Source organism: Apteryx mantelli, chromosome 4 (genome assembly GCF_036417845.1).
Source record: "Apteryx mantelli isolate bAptMan1 chromosome 4, bAptMan1.hap1, whole genome shotgun sequence".
Lineage (NCBI taxonomy): Eukaryota > Metazoa > Chordata > Aves > Apterygiformes > Apterygidae > Apteryx > Apteryx mantelli.
The window spans coordinates 52,004,432-52,020,558 of record NC_089981.1 but is presented as its reverse complement, the minus strand read 5'-3'; the positions used below and the strand labels follow the sequence as shown (position 1 = coordinate 52,020,558).

General features: G+C 42.1%; 1 protein-coding gene across 19 annotated transcripts in view; it reads left to right on the top strand.

Moving 5' to 3' along the window:
- The window catches only part of RAD51B (RAD51 paralog B), a 453,279-nt gene that overhangs the window by 414,003 nt on the left and 23,149 nt on the right, over positions 1-16,127 (top strand). For 10 of the 19 annotated variants that reach the window (XM_067296566.1, XM_067296562.1, XM_067296565.1 and 7 more), the window contains one exon: positions 4,937-4,998. In XM_067296566.1, coding sequence (XP_067152667.1) covers positions 4,937-4,998 — 62 coding nt within the window. Of the gene's footprint in view, positions 1-4,911; positions 5,010-8,324; positions 8,515-16,127 lie in introns of those variants that run through there. The other 9 variants (XM_067296572.1, XM_067296574.1, XM_067296573.1 and 6 more) reach the window with 4 other exon arrangements.

Sequence of the window (16,127 nt, the reverse complement as noted above, 5' to 3'; positions counted from 1 at the left end):
TTGACCTAGAGCATTTAACATTTCAGCATCAGTTCTGTGTCTCATAATGCTGTTTACGTAATGATCTCTCATTTGGTTCCTATTAAAACCATGGTATTTCTTCTGCAAACCACTGCTTGTAAAAATCAAGCCACCCAGTTTTTCATTAGACTGTAATATATGAAATAAATAGTCTGAAGGACGCATACAGGAATCATGAGACAGAGAATAGGGGGCTTTATTTTCCCTCTTGGACATATAAAGTCAGGATCTAAGAAGTAAGCATAGAAAAAACTTGTTAAGGGTTACTGAGTCCATCTCCTGCAAAAACACCGTGTTGTTAGCTCCTCAATAGATGTTCCTCAGCTGTTATATTGATAAAAGGAGAGTCTACAGCTCCTTGTAGTCAGAGCAGCAAGAATTCTCTTAAAATTATAGAAAGATAGTGTATCTATCTCTCACAGATCATCGCAATGCTGCCACCTTTTTGAGGCAGCGCAGGATGGTTCCTTGTATTGTATGTACTAATGCTTTGAAGAATTCAGTTTCAAATGTTTCAAACAATGGGGGTTTCACCGCTTCCTGTGGGAGTCTGTTCTGCAGCCTAACTCATTTCACCATCTGGAGTGTTTTCCTGAGTGTCTGCCTGCTTTTAACTTTTTTTTAATTATGCTCCCCCTATTTCTTCTTAAAGGTGACTCACGAAGAATTTCTTTGTGTGACAGTCACGTTATGTAGTGCTTTTTATTTTTTATAAGGATCAAGAAAACCTGAAAGATTCATGGCTTCTTCTCTTTGCTTTTTCTTCCTCAGAAATAATCATAAAAGTAATTAATAATGTATTACTGCTTTTCTATCTGTTCATCTCAAAGTGATCTGCAAAGATGGTCAATATCATTGTACTCTTTTTACAGATGGGAAAACTGAAGCATAGGACAGGAAACAACTTGCCTAGGATCATTCAACAAGACAGTGGCAAAACCTGGAATTTTAACTAGCTCTCCTCAATAGTGCCTTACTCCCTTTTTTTTGTCCAGTCCAATTCCCTTTGGCTTTGTTGGAATACCTAGGACAAGCTTACCATGAGCTTTATTCAGAATTGTCATATTGTAACTGAAAGGTCAGCCTGTTGAATATTTAACAAAGTTACCATCTTTCCAATGTGTTGGTTAAGCACCCTAATTAAATAGTGATAAATAAAACCAACAAAGCATTTTAACAGACTGATTCAGTCCTCAGGGCCTCCGAGCTGAATTTCCTTCAGCTAGTCTATGTTTTCCTGGTAGCAGATTGTCCAAATTGAATACAGTATATATCAAGCATACTCTTATCAGTACACTGCAGAGGGATTTCCTTCCTCATCAGTGCCACCATGCTTACTTCACCTGCTGTATTTCCCTTAGCTGTAGTTTCGGTAAGCATGTTTCTCAGAATCTGGATAGTTACTGAATTATAAATCTTCCTGTTTGGGACACTAAATTTGCAATTTGTTCAGCACAATATACTGTGTAGAGATAGATACTCAGCCTAGCATTAAACAAGCTTGCCTGGGTATCAGAAGCAGTCTGGTCTTCACAGCACAGAGCTCTTGGTGAGCTGCCAACAACCAGAGTGTTTTTCCTACCTGAGGAGGACATGCCTTAAAGCTTCTGCCTGTCCAGCCTGTCATTTCAATGAGTATTTTTAATGGGACTAGATCTGACTTAGCCCATGAATAAGAAGAGTTTTCTTCCTTGCCTGCACTGACAGGGCAGCGTGACTGGCGGTCTGGTAGGGGGTTCTTGGAGCTGGGGCGCTGGGGATAGCACTGATCCTGTGAGAGATGCAGTGCTCTGCATGGAGTGAAAAACATAAAATTAGGGATTTGGGTAGGCCACACACATATCTGAGGGCTAGCACATAGATCTTCTTGGCTGCCCACCTCTTTTGAAGTATGCCAGTTAGTGAGTTAAGCCATTAACTTTTTGAGTTATTTCCCTCCACATCTCCTTCAGGCCTCCTTTATTCCAGATATCACTGACCCAGAGTTTGAGGATTTACCGAAAGCTGCGATATTGTTGTAGGTCACTGAGCACATTGTCTTTGCTTTCAGAGTTTGAGAAATTACCAGCGGTGTCATGCTTATGCCTCCTGGCCATGTGAATAGAGGAAGCTAAGAGGCAACATTAGATTACATAAAGCAGGGAAATCCCCCTCAAACTTCTCCCAGACTATCTTAAACTGAAGTTGTTTTGCATACGTGCACTACAAATAACTCTGCAGTTGCTTCTAGCCCTGTTAAAGGGTTACATGTGCTTGCCTATAATCATTTAGGCCAGTTCCACCAGTTGAATCACTCAGAGAAAATAAAAAGGATTGAATCAGAGCTTGTGTAGAAATGTAGGCAGTTTCATGTAGCATCAGCCTACTTCATGTAAGGATATGTTCCACATAAAATCAACTGGAATTGTTTAATACCTATTAATAACTAGCAACTATTCTAGAAAAACAGTGCTAAAAAGCTATGTCAGGCTTTTTTATAATTTGTGATTATGGATGGATCATATCATACTTTGACTAAACTTGCAACTAGGCTTCCTGTACAAACCCTATTTGGGGGAAATGGACCTTACTGAAGTCTAGAAAAAAGCTATAGTATCCCATAGATGAAACCTATGATCAGCTGCTTTACAAAATCTGAATCCATTGGACCCAGAATTCCTGAGGGATGATGTTCAAAAAGCAGTGTTGTTAAACATGCTTCCAAGATTCCTGTGATTTTTTTAAACATCAGGGTTTAACAGGAACAAACAAATGAGCAAAAAAGAGATAGCATATTAAAAATGCATCTTTCCTGGATTATCTCAGGCCCAGAATATAGTTGGCTAAAATGAAATTATAAAAATCTTTTACATTATCTTTAATGCACTAACAGAGAAGGATAATATTTAAGACTAGTACATCATCATTGCTGAATGCCTAAATATTCTTCAAGACACATGGTATTTTCTGTTCCCTTTCTTTTTACAAATAGATGATCATTTTAAACCAATTGCTGAGAGGGTTTATCCAGTTAAAAAAAAAAAGTTATTTTCCCCATTGTTTTCTTATTTTGGGGGGGGGGTCTGACCTGTCTTTTTTTTTTCTTTCTTTCTTTTTAATAAGAGAAGAATATAAAGCTCCCAAAGGCTAGCTAAGAGCTTTTGCTTTGAAAAGAATTTGCTCACCTTCTCCCTTTCTTAGCTTTCTACTGAAAAAAAAATTTTCTGATACATTTACAGCCAGCTCTCTTCCAAAGCTAGACAGAGTATAGACAATTGCACTGATTCCTCAGGCTCTCACTGTAAATTCACAGACAGGATTTTCTGGACATTTTCTGGGCAAACCAGCTCTATATTAAACTTATAGTGAAGTTGTTTAAGGGTATAATTTTTAATAATGTTGTAGAAGTTCTACAGTAGATAGATACCAAAATTATTTTAAATAGTCTTAAAGGTGCTTTGGTCAGTATAGCATATTTCACTTGAGGAATTTGTCAAAGGTGTATTGGGAAAAGTAGTTTTTGTTCTATCTGCACTAGGCTTATTATCTTTGTCATTATAGTTAGACCAGGACAGCTATACTAGCGACTCTTTTCTAGTGTAGTTGGTCTTCACTGAGTTAACAAACAGAGATAGAGAGGAGGACACAGACACAACTTACTTACCTTGACAACCTGTGTAAGCCATAAAGAAAACCACCTTCTTTACCTGACACACATCCATGTGACTCTTCTACATTATCGCCTCCGTTAATATTAATAATGTCATGGCCTCTTGCAGTGGAATACCTTGCCTTTCAGCCTCCTCCTTTCAGCTTTATTGACTTGCTTCAAAGCTTTGATACAGAACAGTAGGAATTGGCCCTGCGTTGAAGCATCTGATCTGCAGGGTCCTTGAGAGAGCTGTGCTCTTTCTGTGCTGCAGTGGAGGTTGTCTTGATAGACCAGCTGTAGAAATCATAAGAGGAGAAGTACATATTTGAATAGCACTGTGGCACCGTGCAATGGAGTTAATAGCAGCAAACAGGAGGACATGATCTGACTATTATCTTGGATATTTTGGTCCTGATAACTGGTGCATGTTGCTTCAGTTTGTGTTCTTTCCATCAGCTTGCAGGTAGAACAGGAAGACATGAAAGGACACTTTCATTTTGTATTTTAATATCTTCTCCCACAAACAACAGTCTATTTGTTACATAATGTCTCTAAACACAATAATATCCTGTATTTACACAGTAAACTTCATCTCAGAGCGCTTTTCAGCCTGGCACTGACATGGGACCAAGAGTAGAATGTGGAGCAGCTCTTAGTGGCTGGGAGACAGGCTCTGCTCTCAGCCTCGGTATTAGGAAAGGATATAGGATGGAGCAGTAATATTTGCTCTGAATCCAAGGAAATTTGCTAAAAGTTGGAAAATATATTGGTGTAAGCTGTGCTCTGTTTAACTCCAGGAAATGTGCTTTGACTGTAGAAAATAAGCTGACGTAGAAAATGACATTCCTCTTGCGTATCCCATTCTCTATCCATAGACACTGACTATCAAAAGAACAGCTTAATTAGGAACCTATGGTGGTGCAAAGGTCCTCAGCAAGGATGCACTGGGCTTTGGAGAGCTCTGCCAAAGGACAATAGAGGAGCCTGGGTTGTTGTAAGGTTTGGGTGCAGAGCACTAGAGTAGCATCAGAAACTTTGATAGCCAGGTGAATGTGAATGAGAATTTGGGCATTGGTAACAAGGACAGTCAGGCAGGCAGTAGAAAGAGGATTGTTACATACAATTAAATCCATTTTCAGCTAGTCTGTGAAATTAGCTTATGGATTCGTTTGCTTTATGGATTAATGTGGTTTCCAACCAGCAGTTCACTGGAGGAAATGGTAACTTTGTGATTTCATTCTTACACATTGCCATTGAAGTTTCTGTCTTTATTGTGTGTTTCAGATGGAAAGGATCAAACAAATTTAACCTGGGAAGGAACCAATCCTGCCCTGCAGAACATAAAAGTGAGGAACACTGCCTTAAAAGATCTTTTACCTGATGCTGCTTTACCCAGAACTACTGATGAGACTCCTAGCAATGCATCCAATCTATAGAAAGACAAATGCAGTCTGGACTAAGAAATGAATGAATGAATGACAACACTGTTTTTTCAAAAATCCAGTGAAGCAGTTAGTGGGTGTTCTTCTTTTGTCTCATTACAGGTACTTTGAAAGTAAGTGTTGTTCTCTGTACATGAGGGGCCATATTAAACTCAGGAATTATGAAAATTCTGAATTGTGTTCAGGTTAGTTTAAGAGACATACTAATAATAGCTTCTGAACTGACACATAAGTTAGTAAAGGAAAAGTGTAGGCAACTCATGCCTTCTTAATTCATGTCCTGTCACCTCCCCCATCTGGAGGAACTGACTATCACAAAATCACAGAATAGTTGGGGTTGTAAGGGACCTCTGGAGATCGTCCAGTCCAACCCTCCTGCTCTAGGAGGATCAGCTAGAGCACGTTGCCCAGGACCATATCCAAACAGCTCCTGAATATCTCCAAGGATGGAGACTCCACGACCTCTCTGGGCAACCTGCTCCTGTGTTTGATCACCTGAAGTGTTTTCCTATGTTCAGAGGGAACTTCTTGTGTTTCAGTTTGTGCCCATTGCCTCTTGTCCTGTCACTGGGTACCACTGAGAAGAGCCTGGCTCCATCTTCTTTACGCCCTCCCATCAGAAATTTATACACATTGATAAGATCTCCCTGAGCCTTCTCTTCTCCAGGCTGAATAGTCCCAGCTCTCTCAGCCTCTCCTCCTATGAGAGATGCTCCTGTCCCTTCATCATCTTTGTGGCCCTTCCCTGGACTCGCTCCGGTAAGGCCATGTCTTTCTTGTAATGTACTGTCAAACAGAGCTCTCAGTGTCCATGGTCCATAACATAGTGAAATGTTCATGTCTGCTTTTTAAGAAAAATAATAAATCCACGTACTAGCTTAATTAAGAAGCAACAGTTCAGTGGGTGCTTACTCCTGTAACTCTCTTTAAAATAATCAGAGCCCGCTATGTAACAGAGTTGCTAAAATTAGCAGGGGTCTGACAATGCAGAATTAAAGGGAACAAGTAGTAATCCATATGGTGGGAAGATTGGTATGTATTACAGCTGCTTAGCTCCCTCCTTCTTCAAAGCACTTAAGTAGTCGCATCATGACTCGAAACCACAGAACTATTTACTCACCTTACAGACTTAGAGAATGTGTGACTTGCTCAAGGCCACTGAAGGTACCACTGGCTATGCTGCAAGCCAGGTGCAGTTGTGCACAAATCTTCATCTTCACATACATAAATGACCGCCGTCTCTTCTGTTAGTACTGACTGCCAAGGCAAGGTCGCCATCAGCTCAGGAGACTGATTCTGTGCTCTGCAATCACAGTGACAGCCTTGCTAGCAACCCCTTAAAAAGCAGAGAATCCTGTACAGAAATATGAGATGTCCAGAATAATGCTAAAGTAACTAGTTAACCCATCAAGGAGATCAGGTCCAATGGGGCCATGTGTGGTAGTGAGGAGAACAGGTTGCCATCTGCTGTTTGTTAGGCAGTCTTGGTGCAATGAAGAGAGAGTTCCTGGGGGCACATGGCTGCTGTTAAAAAATTACTGCATACCCTTACAGTGATGGTGTGAGAGACTGAGGATTTGAGGGGATGTGGAAACGGATCTCCCTTCACTCCCAGCCATCAAACAGGAGGGCATGGAGAAGACTGCTCAGCAACTGTCTACTTACATGCCTGCACACATGGTTTTTCACTCTCTCTTGTGAAAAAAAGTTCACATGAGAGGAGCAAGAAAGTTACCCTCGCAAGCAAAATACTCCATTTCAGTAAGCTACCTTTAAATGCTAATAAATTTCACCTTGGGGAAGAGGAATTCTCCAGTTCCAGTGTTACCAAATTTGTGCTCTGAAGAGACCTTTTTTAAATTTAAATTTAATTTTGTTTTAACTAAGGGATAGCTTTTCTTCTTGACAGTGTTGCACTACTGTCCGCTCAGGCAAACTCTGCTGAACTTACTTGTAGCCATTTTATCTGGCTATCTTGTAAATATTTGGTAGAGCACTCAGACACAGAAGTGTTTTTTGCTCTTATAGTCACATGCCTGGTTCCAGGACCTTTCAGATGTACAAAAGGCTGAAGGCAGGGAAAATTCCATGGAGACACATTCAAGTTTCCAGGGAGCAACTGCACTCTGTTTAGACTAAAACTTCTCATTGCTGCTTCTCTTTTTTTAAAAAATATGGAAGGAGAGAGGGGAAGATGGAGGAAAGAGAGTGCTTTTTTTGTTATTATAAACACTGAAACGCAAGCAGTGTTTAGCTTGTTTCTCTCGTATTACAGGAACATTTGCAGTCAGAGAGGGAGATAAGCTTTTTAATGCTCTCTTCACAACCTGGGAAATTTCCGTCCAAGTTCTAAAATGTTTCACAAACATTAATGAATTAAAGCTTAATCCCCTTCTTCTCAGCCCTGTGAAGTTAGTACTAAATACAGTTTAAAGACAGGGATAATGAGTCTAAGAAAGTTGTAAGTGCTTTGCTTGAAATCACACAGGCAATGTGGCAAGAGAACTCGGGCCTTTGATTCCCAGTTTTCCATCTTAGCCGCAGACAACACATATTCCCTATTTTTTCAAGCCTCACCTATACTTCCACCTCTGGGATACAGTGAAAAATACTGACATCACACCTTGACATCACCCTGGGTTTTTTTTCCCCTTGAAACACACGGACTGCTCACTGCTGCTGTGCCTTGGGATTAAGATGTTGAAAAGATCAGAGAGGGATGTGAAAGAATCACTGCTCTGCCTGCCTTGGGCACATTCTGCCCTCCACTGCTGCTAATGCAGTTGGGGTACCAGTAGGAGCGATCTCCTGTTTTCTTCAATGCTTCCGTGTCATATTCAGGCAGGACCGTGGCAAAAATTCCATAATCAAAGCGAGATCTTTGCTGACAAGAAAATTGTCTGGATGAGCCACTAAGTCCTTCCTGTGTTAAATACCTGTGATTTCATTATGCTTCAGAATGTGACATACATTCCTTACTACTTCTTATTTTCCGAATCCATAACTACTGCTGCAGCCATCCTGTTTCCCCTCTTCAGAATATAGGGAAAATCCATCAGCCAGTTCCTCCCTAGTGGTATGAGTCAGATTTTTTTTGCCAGGAGGATTAATGGTCAGTTGAAGAGAATTGTTCTCAATGCGGCTGAGCAAAAAGCAGTGTGCATGGGAGTCATTAAGTGCATGAAACAAGTCTACAGACTGAAAGGCTTGAATGGCTTCTTTTCTCTTAGTTTCCCTGTTCTACATGGATCTACAACCAGCTGTGCAAAACAGAAAGTGGAAATGTATTGATAGTGGCTGGCTTAAGCAAGACTGAAAGCTTATGACACTGTACAAAGAGGACGTCAGTCAGCTCCAAAAACTAGATCAGTGTGTATCAACTATTGCAGTCCTTGTAGATGAGAGACAATGGGAGTAAAAACAGATCACAACACAGCAGCCTGCTCCTGTCTTTTCTGTGACCCTGCATTGTACCTCTGCACTGGTGCCTTTGACCCGTTCATGTCATTACCTTTTCACGATGCCTGTCCAGGCCCCAACAGTAGTCCCAGTGTGCGTTTCAGTAGCACGCTTCACTCTAAAGGATCCAAACTGCATTGCAAATTCTTTGCACAGTGATCATTTCATTCCCCACTGAAAAGCAGCCAGGTCTGAGGTAGAACATGGCAACCACTTAACTGTGCCTGGCAGCTCTACACAGCTGCTGAAAACAAGCAGGGAAGAATGCTGTATACAAATGCAGGGGAATTTTCACATAGGCAGGATGTAATTAGCAGAACTGGAATTTGGCCAGGATGCTGGGGGTAAAACACTGACTCTTGCAGGTAGCACACTGGATTCTTTCATAATTCAAATGGTCAGGATCCCCCATTTCCATCTTACCTGGAAGATATCAGAAGACTGTTCCCTATTTAATGTTCCTGGGCAGCTCTTGAACATTCAACACAAAGGAAAAAGTGTCTAATGGTGCTGCACCTGCAATGTTTCCCAGCCAGCAACTACCCACCACTAGCAGCAGCTGAAAGGATCACATCCTGACAGGACTACAGGTTGCATCACAGTAAAATACTCACACCACACAGCTGCCTGCATGCCTTGATGTTCACTTGACTTTCATTACTTAATTTTCAGGCCCCCAAATCCCCACCAACTACAAAGGAAGAAAGATAAAAATAGGGCAACCTCTCACATGTGAAATGCAAGAAAGGGAATATAACCATTAGGTGCTGCTTCAACCTTATTCTCTGCCACTTGAAATTGTACCAAATCAGTAGAGGATAACAGAGAATTAGATCCATCATTTCTCCCTGGTACATACAAGTGAATTTTTTTAACTGGTCTTGCTGGTAATATGCAGAGCATTAAGAGCTGGTGCCTCCTCCTTGCTTCCAGCAGAGAAAGTACGTTCAAAGCAGCAAAAACTTTTTTTTTTTCCTTCATGACCTCATTTTCCATATAAGCAATCTTTGTGTTTACTACGAGGATGATAAATATCCACAAAAGGTCAAGGAAGTCATTCATAAACCTCACGTGGAAAGAGAAAGTCTACACAACATTTCTACTAATACATGGTCCACAATATGAAACAAAATGTAAACCTTTAACCTCTCGGACTGTCAGCCTTGCAGACTGTATATAGTTCGAAGAGCTGACTTCCTCCTTTGGAGGATTTTTTTGATTGCAGTATGTGTAATCAAAACAAGAGATGTTCCTGCCATCCAAGAAAGCATAGTCTGTGCATCAGCAACTCGTAGAAAAGGACCCTTCCTGTGCTTGTGAGGGCTCCCTGGATTGGTTTTTGCTTTGCTTTGCTTTGCTTTGCGTGAGTGTGTGTGTGTGCGTGTGTGTGTGTGTGTGTGTGCGTGTGTGCATGCACGCTCAGGCTGCCATGCAAATATTGAAATCGGTGAGTGAGCCCCCTCTTTGTCAGATGGTACTCAGTAGACCCACTGACCACATTTGCTGAAAGCACCTAAGTCAGTGGGATAACACAAATGTACAGACTGAGTTGGAGAGCCCAGGGAGCCAGCGAGAGTGAAGGACGGGCAGCTGCAGGCAACAGGAAATCCAGCACTAATAAATAAAATGAGTTATAGCCAGAAAGAGGAAATAAACAGCACCCGCACGAACCGAGAGGACAGAAGAGAGGAACACAGCATAGCTGTGGAGTGGGATGCACTGCATTACAGTGAGCTTATTTGTGTGGAGCGTCGTCCCAGTTAGTTATGTGTCCAGCCTGCAAAAGAGTGGGGGAGTGGGAGTACTGGCCAAAGAGAGGGTGTCTATCAGAAGAAGCTGTCAACAACCACTGTAATTAAGGAAGCAGCCAGAGCACACACAACCTGAGCAGCCGCCAAAGCGAAATGAAAGCATTTTTTGTTTCCAGCCATAGCCCTGAAGGATAATAAAAGATGGCTCTGCTGCGCCAAGTTAGGAACGGCAGAGACGCCATCTCTGAACAGCACGTGCCCCACTCCCGTCACGCCGAAATCACGCGCTGTGGGTAGGCAGCATGCCGCTCTCCCTGCGTACACACTCGAAGCGTGCGCCCACGCCAGGCTGGAAACCTGCAGCGACCGCCGGGGCGCCTCAGCCCTGCTCGCAATGCCTCCCACCCGCCGCTGTGTGAGGGGCTCAGTGGCGCCTTAGCCAACAGCTTCACACATGGCATGCTGAAACTTCACCTTTTTTGCTGTTAGGAGCATCTTTGCCCTGGAACTCACATTTTTCCCCCTGCCATTGCAGCACCTGAGCGACGCAGGGGTAGAGGCTGCTGGGGGGCAGCTGGCTCCATGGCCAAGTCAGCCAGCGGCGCTGAGATGGACAGCACGGAGCTTCTTAGCCTGAGACATTATTGTAAGGCTTTCACTGAGTGCTGTGGGGGAAAGAAAAAGAAAAAAAAAAAGTGCAGGTTCAGCAAAGGGAAAGAAGTCATTCACAAATTGCATGCATATTTCTTAATTCATCCTCTGAGCCGTGTTCCCTTTCATCCTCCCCCAAGCCCCACACACATTGCTGGCATTCTCGCTCAGTCCCGGGTAGCGCTGAGGTCTCCACAAGCCACTGCTTGCCAATGGAGTCCATGGTCACTGGCCCGCCAGCTCGGTCACATGAAAAGTTATATGCAAAGATTTAACGCTTTCTACTGACCCCAGCCCCCATTCCCTTGAATGTTTTCCTAATCAGGTCCCAGGAAGCTTTGCACGGAGCAGGGTGCTAAGAGGGTGGCTGTTTAGCTCCAGTGTTTCCAGAGCCTTTGAGCTCTCTCCTAAGCTCTAAACGAGCTGTGGAGCCAGGTGAGTGCCTGACAAGGCTGCCAGTTAGACCTGAGGATAAAAAGGACCAGTGCTTCCCAACTAAATGCATATTTATGTTGCTCTACTTTCTCTAACCCAGTCACTGTGCTAATGGTGAATTGCCTCAGAATGGTACAGAAATCACTTCTTTTAAACTTTTATACAGGGCACACAGCTATGGTCCCGTATAATTTAAAGCTTCGTTGAGCATTGCCAACTTGTTTGATACTATGGAATCAAAAATACAGTCCTTTCCCTAAAGCATTCAGTTATCAAATTCTAGATGGTACTGCAGGTATTTAACACCTCATGCAAACAGAAGATGACAAAATATTTTCTTCATGGTCACTTCTACCTTTTGGGAGACATCAGAGAATACACAGGCTTTTGCAGAATCTCAAATAGAAGTGATTTTATTATTATTATTATTAAACATAGATGAAAAGCAGAAATGTTCAGAAGTCATTTGATATATAGGCAATGATAACCATAGCCTTGCTATCTCTGTAATGTGAAAGAGCGCAGGTATCTCTTTCAGAAAGCGTTATTCTCCACCTAATGCTTCCACATAGGATTTCACTCATGTGACAACATATAAGCCATGAATTGCAGCTCTGTTTTGGAAAGCATGGAAATTATGCCTGGCTTTCAGGGCCCAGTGTTCGTCTGGGTTTCATATGGCCCACATAAAGACATGCCAGTTCCACCTTCAACCCAAGTAGTTGGGTAATCAAACGGAGCATTTGTTTTCTTTCTTTTTTTTTTTTTTTGGGGGGGGGGAGCAGCTGCTTATGAACTGCAGTCTATACATACACTTTTGTGGTTATAAGTGAAGAGGCCATGGCAAATCTTTAAGTTACAGACTGTTTATATTGTTCTCTTATTATCGCCATCATTACCAACATAGCTTTTAAGAACAAACAAAAAACAAAAAACTGACTGCATTTTTGAAATTCTCTATTTTTCTCACACATTCAAAAGTGTAAGCCTGTTCTGCCTGAGTGGCTGGCTGTTTGATTGTTGCTTTGTATTTTATTACACTGTTTAATTTTTAATTGTAAGCCTCCAAAATCATAAAAGCTGAACTGTAGTGTCAGTCCCTACACTCAAATTAACTACTGCACATTGGTTTGGCTAACTCTTTAGTACATACAGCATTTAACATACTTTGCTTAAATTGGACATTTCCAGCAATACAGATAGGACACTTGAGAAATTCTTCTCACAGAAGAGAGCCTACCTGAATAACATAGGGATGACTTTTCTCACTGAGACACATTAACAAAATACATGCATAAATACTGAGGTTTAATCACCCATTGCCTCCTGTTTGTTTGAAGGAAAAGCTTATTTAACCTTTCTGGAGGGATTCAAACTACCAAGGGAGAACGGAGATGGCTCTGTGATAGGCCTGGGCACTCAAAGAATAACATGATTGTTCACAGAAGAAAATGCAATTCAGTGATGTCTTTGTATGTGATCTCCTGGCACTGCCAAAAGAGTGCCAGGACACCAGAGATGAAGATTTTTCCCATTTCTGGGAAGTACAGTGAAAAGAGGGAGCCCAGTGACCACTGAATTCTTTTCTTGTATGAAGTATTGTCTCCAAGATTTTGCTTGATATTCATTCTTCTTTCATTTTGACAATTTGAATAAATAAGCAGAAAATGTTTTTGATTTTTGGCCCCAGTGGGCCATCTTTGAAGAGGAATGAGTAACTCAGCATGTGCTGTCTCTCTTTAAATACTCTTCTTTGCAAGAAGCATGTGGCCTATTTCCCAGGCCATTGAAGGGGTTATCATTTCCAGTCCCGCAGGTTACCCTTCCCTCTCCACACTCCCCTCCCCATCCCAGCCCCACTTTGGGTTGGGGTGAAAGCAAATGTCGCTGTGAATTACTGTACTGTTATCTGGCAGGAGAGAGTGCATGTGCATGTCACTCATTATTTTGTGCACATTTCTGAAAAGTATTCTATTTGCAATCACTTTACAGTGACACAAAATAAAGGAAGCAGGCTGATGTAGTATGTATCCATGCACATAAGAGCCACAGCTGCACGCATCTTTGTCTTGCTCTGTAGAGCGATGCCCATCTGTGCGAGCATGCTGCCACAACATACCTTCAAAGGAGCCTTGGGCCAGACCGCTGCGTGGCTCGGGGAGATACCAGCCTATCTTTTGTCTCTGCTTTCACTGCAGGTTTAATAAGGGCGATTAGCATTTGGGTCGGAGCACATGGAGTGGCCTAACTGGGGTGAGAGAGGTCACACTGCGTGGTCACCTCGCCGTAGCGCCCTGGTGCAGTGCCTCCTTATGGGGGGGCATGTCCTGTAGTGTGTCACACGTCCGTTGTCAGGGGCTCCTGGGGGGTGACACGATTACCTCTTTACTTGTAGGAGGAACAGGGGAATTGTGGCAGGGCACTGGAAAGCAGCAGCAATGAAGTGGTCTGGCTTTTGCCTATCCCCCAAGGTCAGCTGTCCCCAAAACGGGCAAGCAGCCTCTTGTCCATAAAGCAGCACCAGATGTGAGTGAGAGACGGGTGTCTGCATGGGAGAGGAGCTAGTGGAAACACCTGCGGGACACCCTATGTCACCTCTGTAGTAACAACAGGAGAAACCTGTTTAGGGTAAAGTTTTGCAGCAGGTAATATCTTAAGTCTGGGCTGCCACAGTCCTGTCTCCCCTTACTCCCACCAGTACAGCCATGCAGTGAGTCAGTTCAGAGAGCTGGTCTGGCTGGAAATAAAACCTTTTTTTAAAAAAAAAAATTTTGCTCTACTAGAATGTCTCAAAGTTTCATTCAAAGAGAACTGGACAGATAAAAAAGAAACTGCAACAGAGCACAAATAAATAGAACTTTGAGAAAAGTACTAAAATGAACAGTTAAGTAAAACTTTTTTGACTGTATTCAGCACTATCTATCTGTCTCATCTGCCAGCCCCTCAGTCCTCCCCTACACCAAGCAATAAGCCTAAACAATTCAGGTATGCTATGCAAAGCTGTTCTGAACATGACTTCTAGCCTAGTAATTCAGAGTGTTATCCAGTTCCCATGAAGAGCATCAGGAAAGTTTCCTCTAACACTAATAGACTAAGATTGGGTTGCAGAATAACTATATAATTGATCAAAAAGAGAAGTTTTTTCTAAGACACTGATAAAAGATGCACGTAGGCAAGCATGAAAACTCTGATCAGAGTAGTCACATTGCTAAATATGTTTCAAGTGAGCATAATCATTTTTGGAGCCGCATTCATGCTCACTAGTGATGTGTGTTTTAAGGGGAAAGTACAGACCAGGCATTTTTCTAAAGGAAAAAGGCATTTATAATTTCCTTATTGCAGATGTGCAAAAAGACTCCCCCATCTGCTGCTGGGAAAACCAGTTCCTGTCCATAAGCATTAAAGCACATCCTAATTTTTAGAAAACATTTGTTAGGCAAAACAGGTTATTTTTTTAAGATGCTTATTTATTTATTTATTTATTTATTTTGTAATTGGAGTCTTTCTATTGATGCCAGCTGCTTTAGTTATACATATCTTCTGGGAGGTGGTATTTGTCAGTGAGTCCCATGTGGGTGTCCCCTTGGCTATCTCTCATAACTGCCCTTCTATAAATCACAGCATATTTAAAAAGAGGGGGATAACATTGACATTTGAACTAATCCCCACATCAAAGAGAGCAACTTTCCCTCCTCTAAGCATCCACTCCCCTCTTTTGCTGGGAAAAGTCTAATGCCTAGAAGGTGATTTGCAGAAAACTTCATCCCAGTTGTTAGGAAACTTGTAGTGCTGCAGAAGAAACCTGGGAATCAGGGCAACCACAATAGCTAGCCTGCGGCTTTCAGCATTTGGCAATTCAGGAGAAAAAAAAATTGGCTTGTTGCAGCAAACTCGTGTTATGTGTTGATTATATGGCAGGATCAGCATGTATATAGACAGATGTAAACGTGACTAGTAATGCAGGTCTGCATGGGCACACATGTATCTGCATTTGTCTACAAGCAGTCGTATAAGCACAGGAGTACCTGTTCTCATGCACATGCACACACACAAATATCTATCTACTTATATCTATTTTGAGCAAGGAGGGCCAACAGGAAATACGTATGAAAAACATAAGCACATATGGGCATACAACTGTGCATCCAGTGTTTTAGACATGGAGTACTCTATCTGTAGCACATGCTCTCTTTAAATATTCATTTTTGCCTTGGGCCTATGTTTGAGCTATTGGTTAAAATATTATGAATACATGGACTAAGTGAATACATCTATATAAGACAAGATTAAGACATATACTCACTCATGTCCTTACCTCTGCAAATGCTCACTGTGCACTGGCTAAGCATACCAGATACTTTCAAATAATTTATGGTCTTTGGAATGCAACTGAAGGGAGGAAGAAAAGATCTCTCTGGCTAGATAACTCTCTTTTTTCAAATCAATTTCCAGTCTATGGCTGTGCTAGGCACAGTTTATTGCTTCAGCAATACAAACACAAGCATACAGAGCATGGGCAAAAACCATACCAGCAGCTCTGTACTTCGGGTCAGTAAGGAAAAATACCCACCCTATATCAAATGAGCTATAGTAATCAAAAATGCATTTCTATGGGTATATAAATGCATGTAGACTAGATACCTGCACCAGTACCGCTGCTTCTGGTTGATGATCACAGGTCTGCTTGCTGCTCTCCTCGCCGGCTGGCTCCACTCTGGGGGCAGGGGGCCCTGGGGT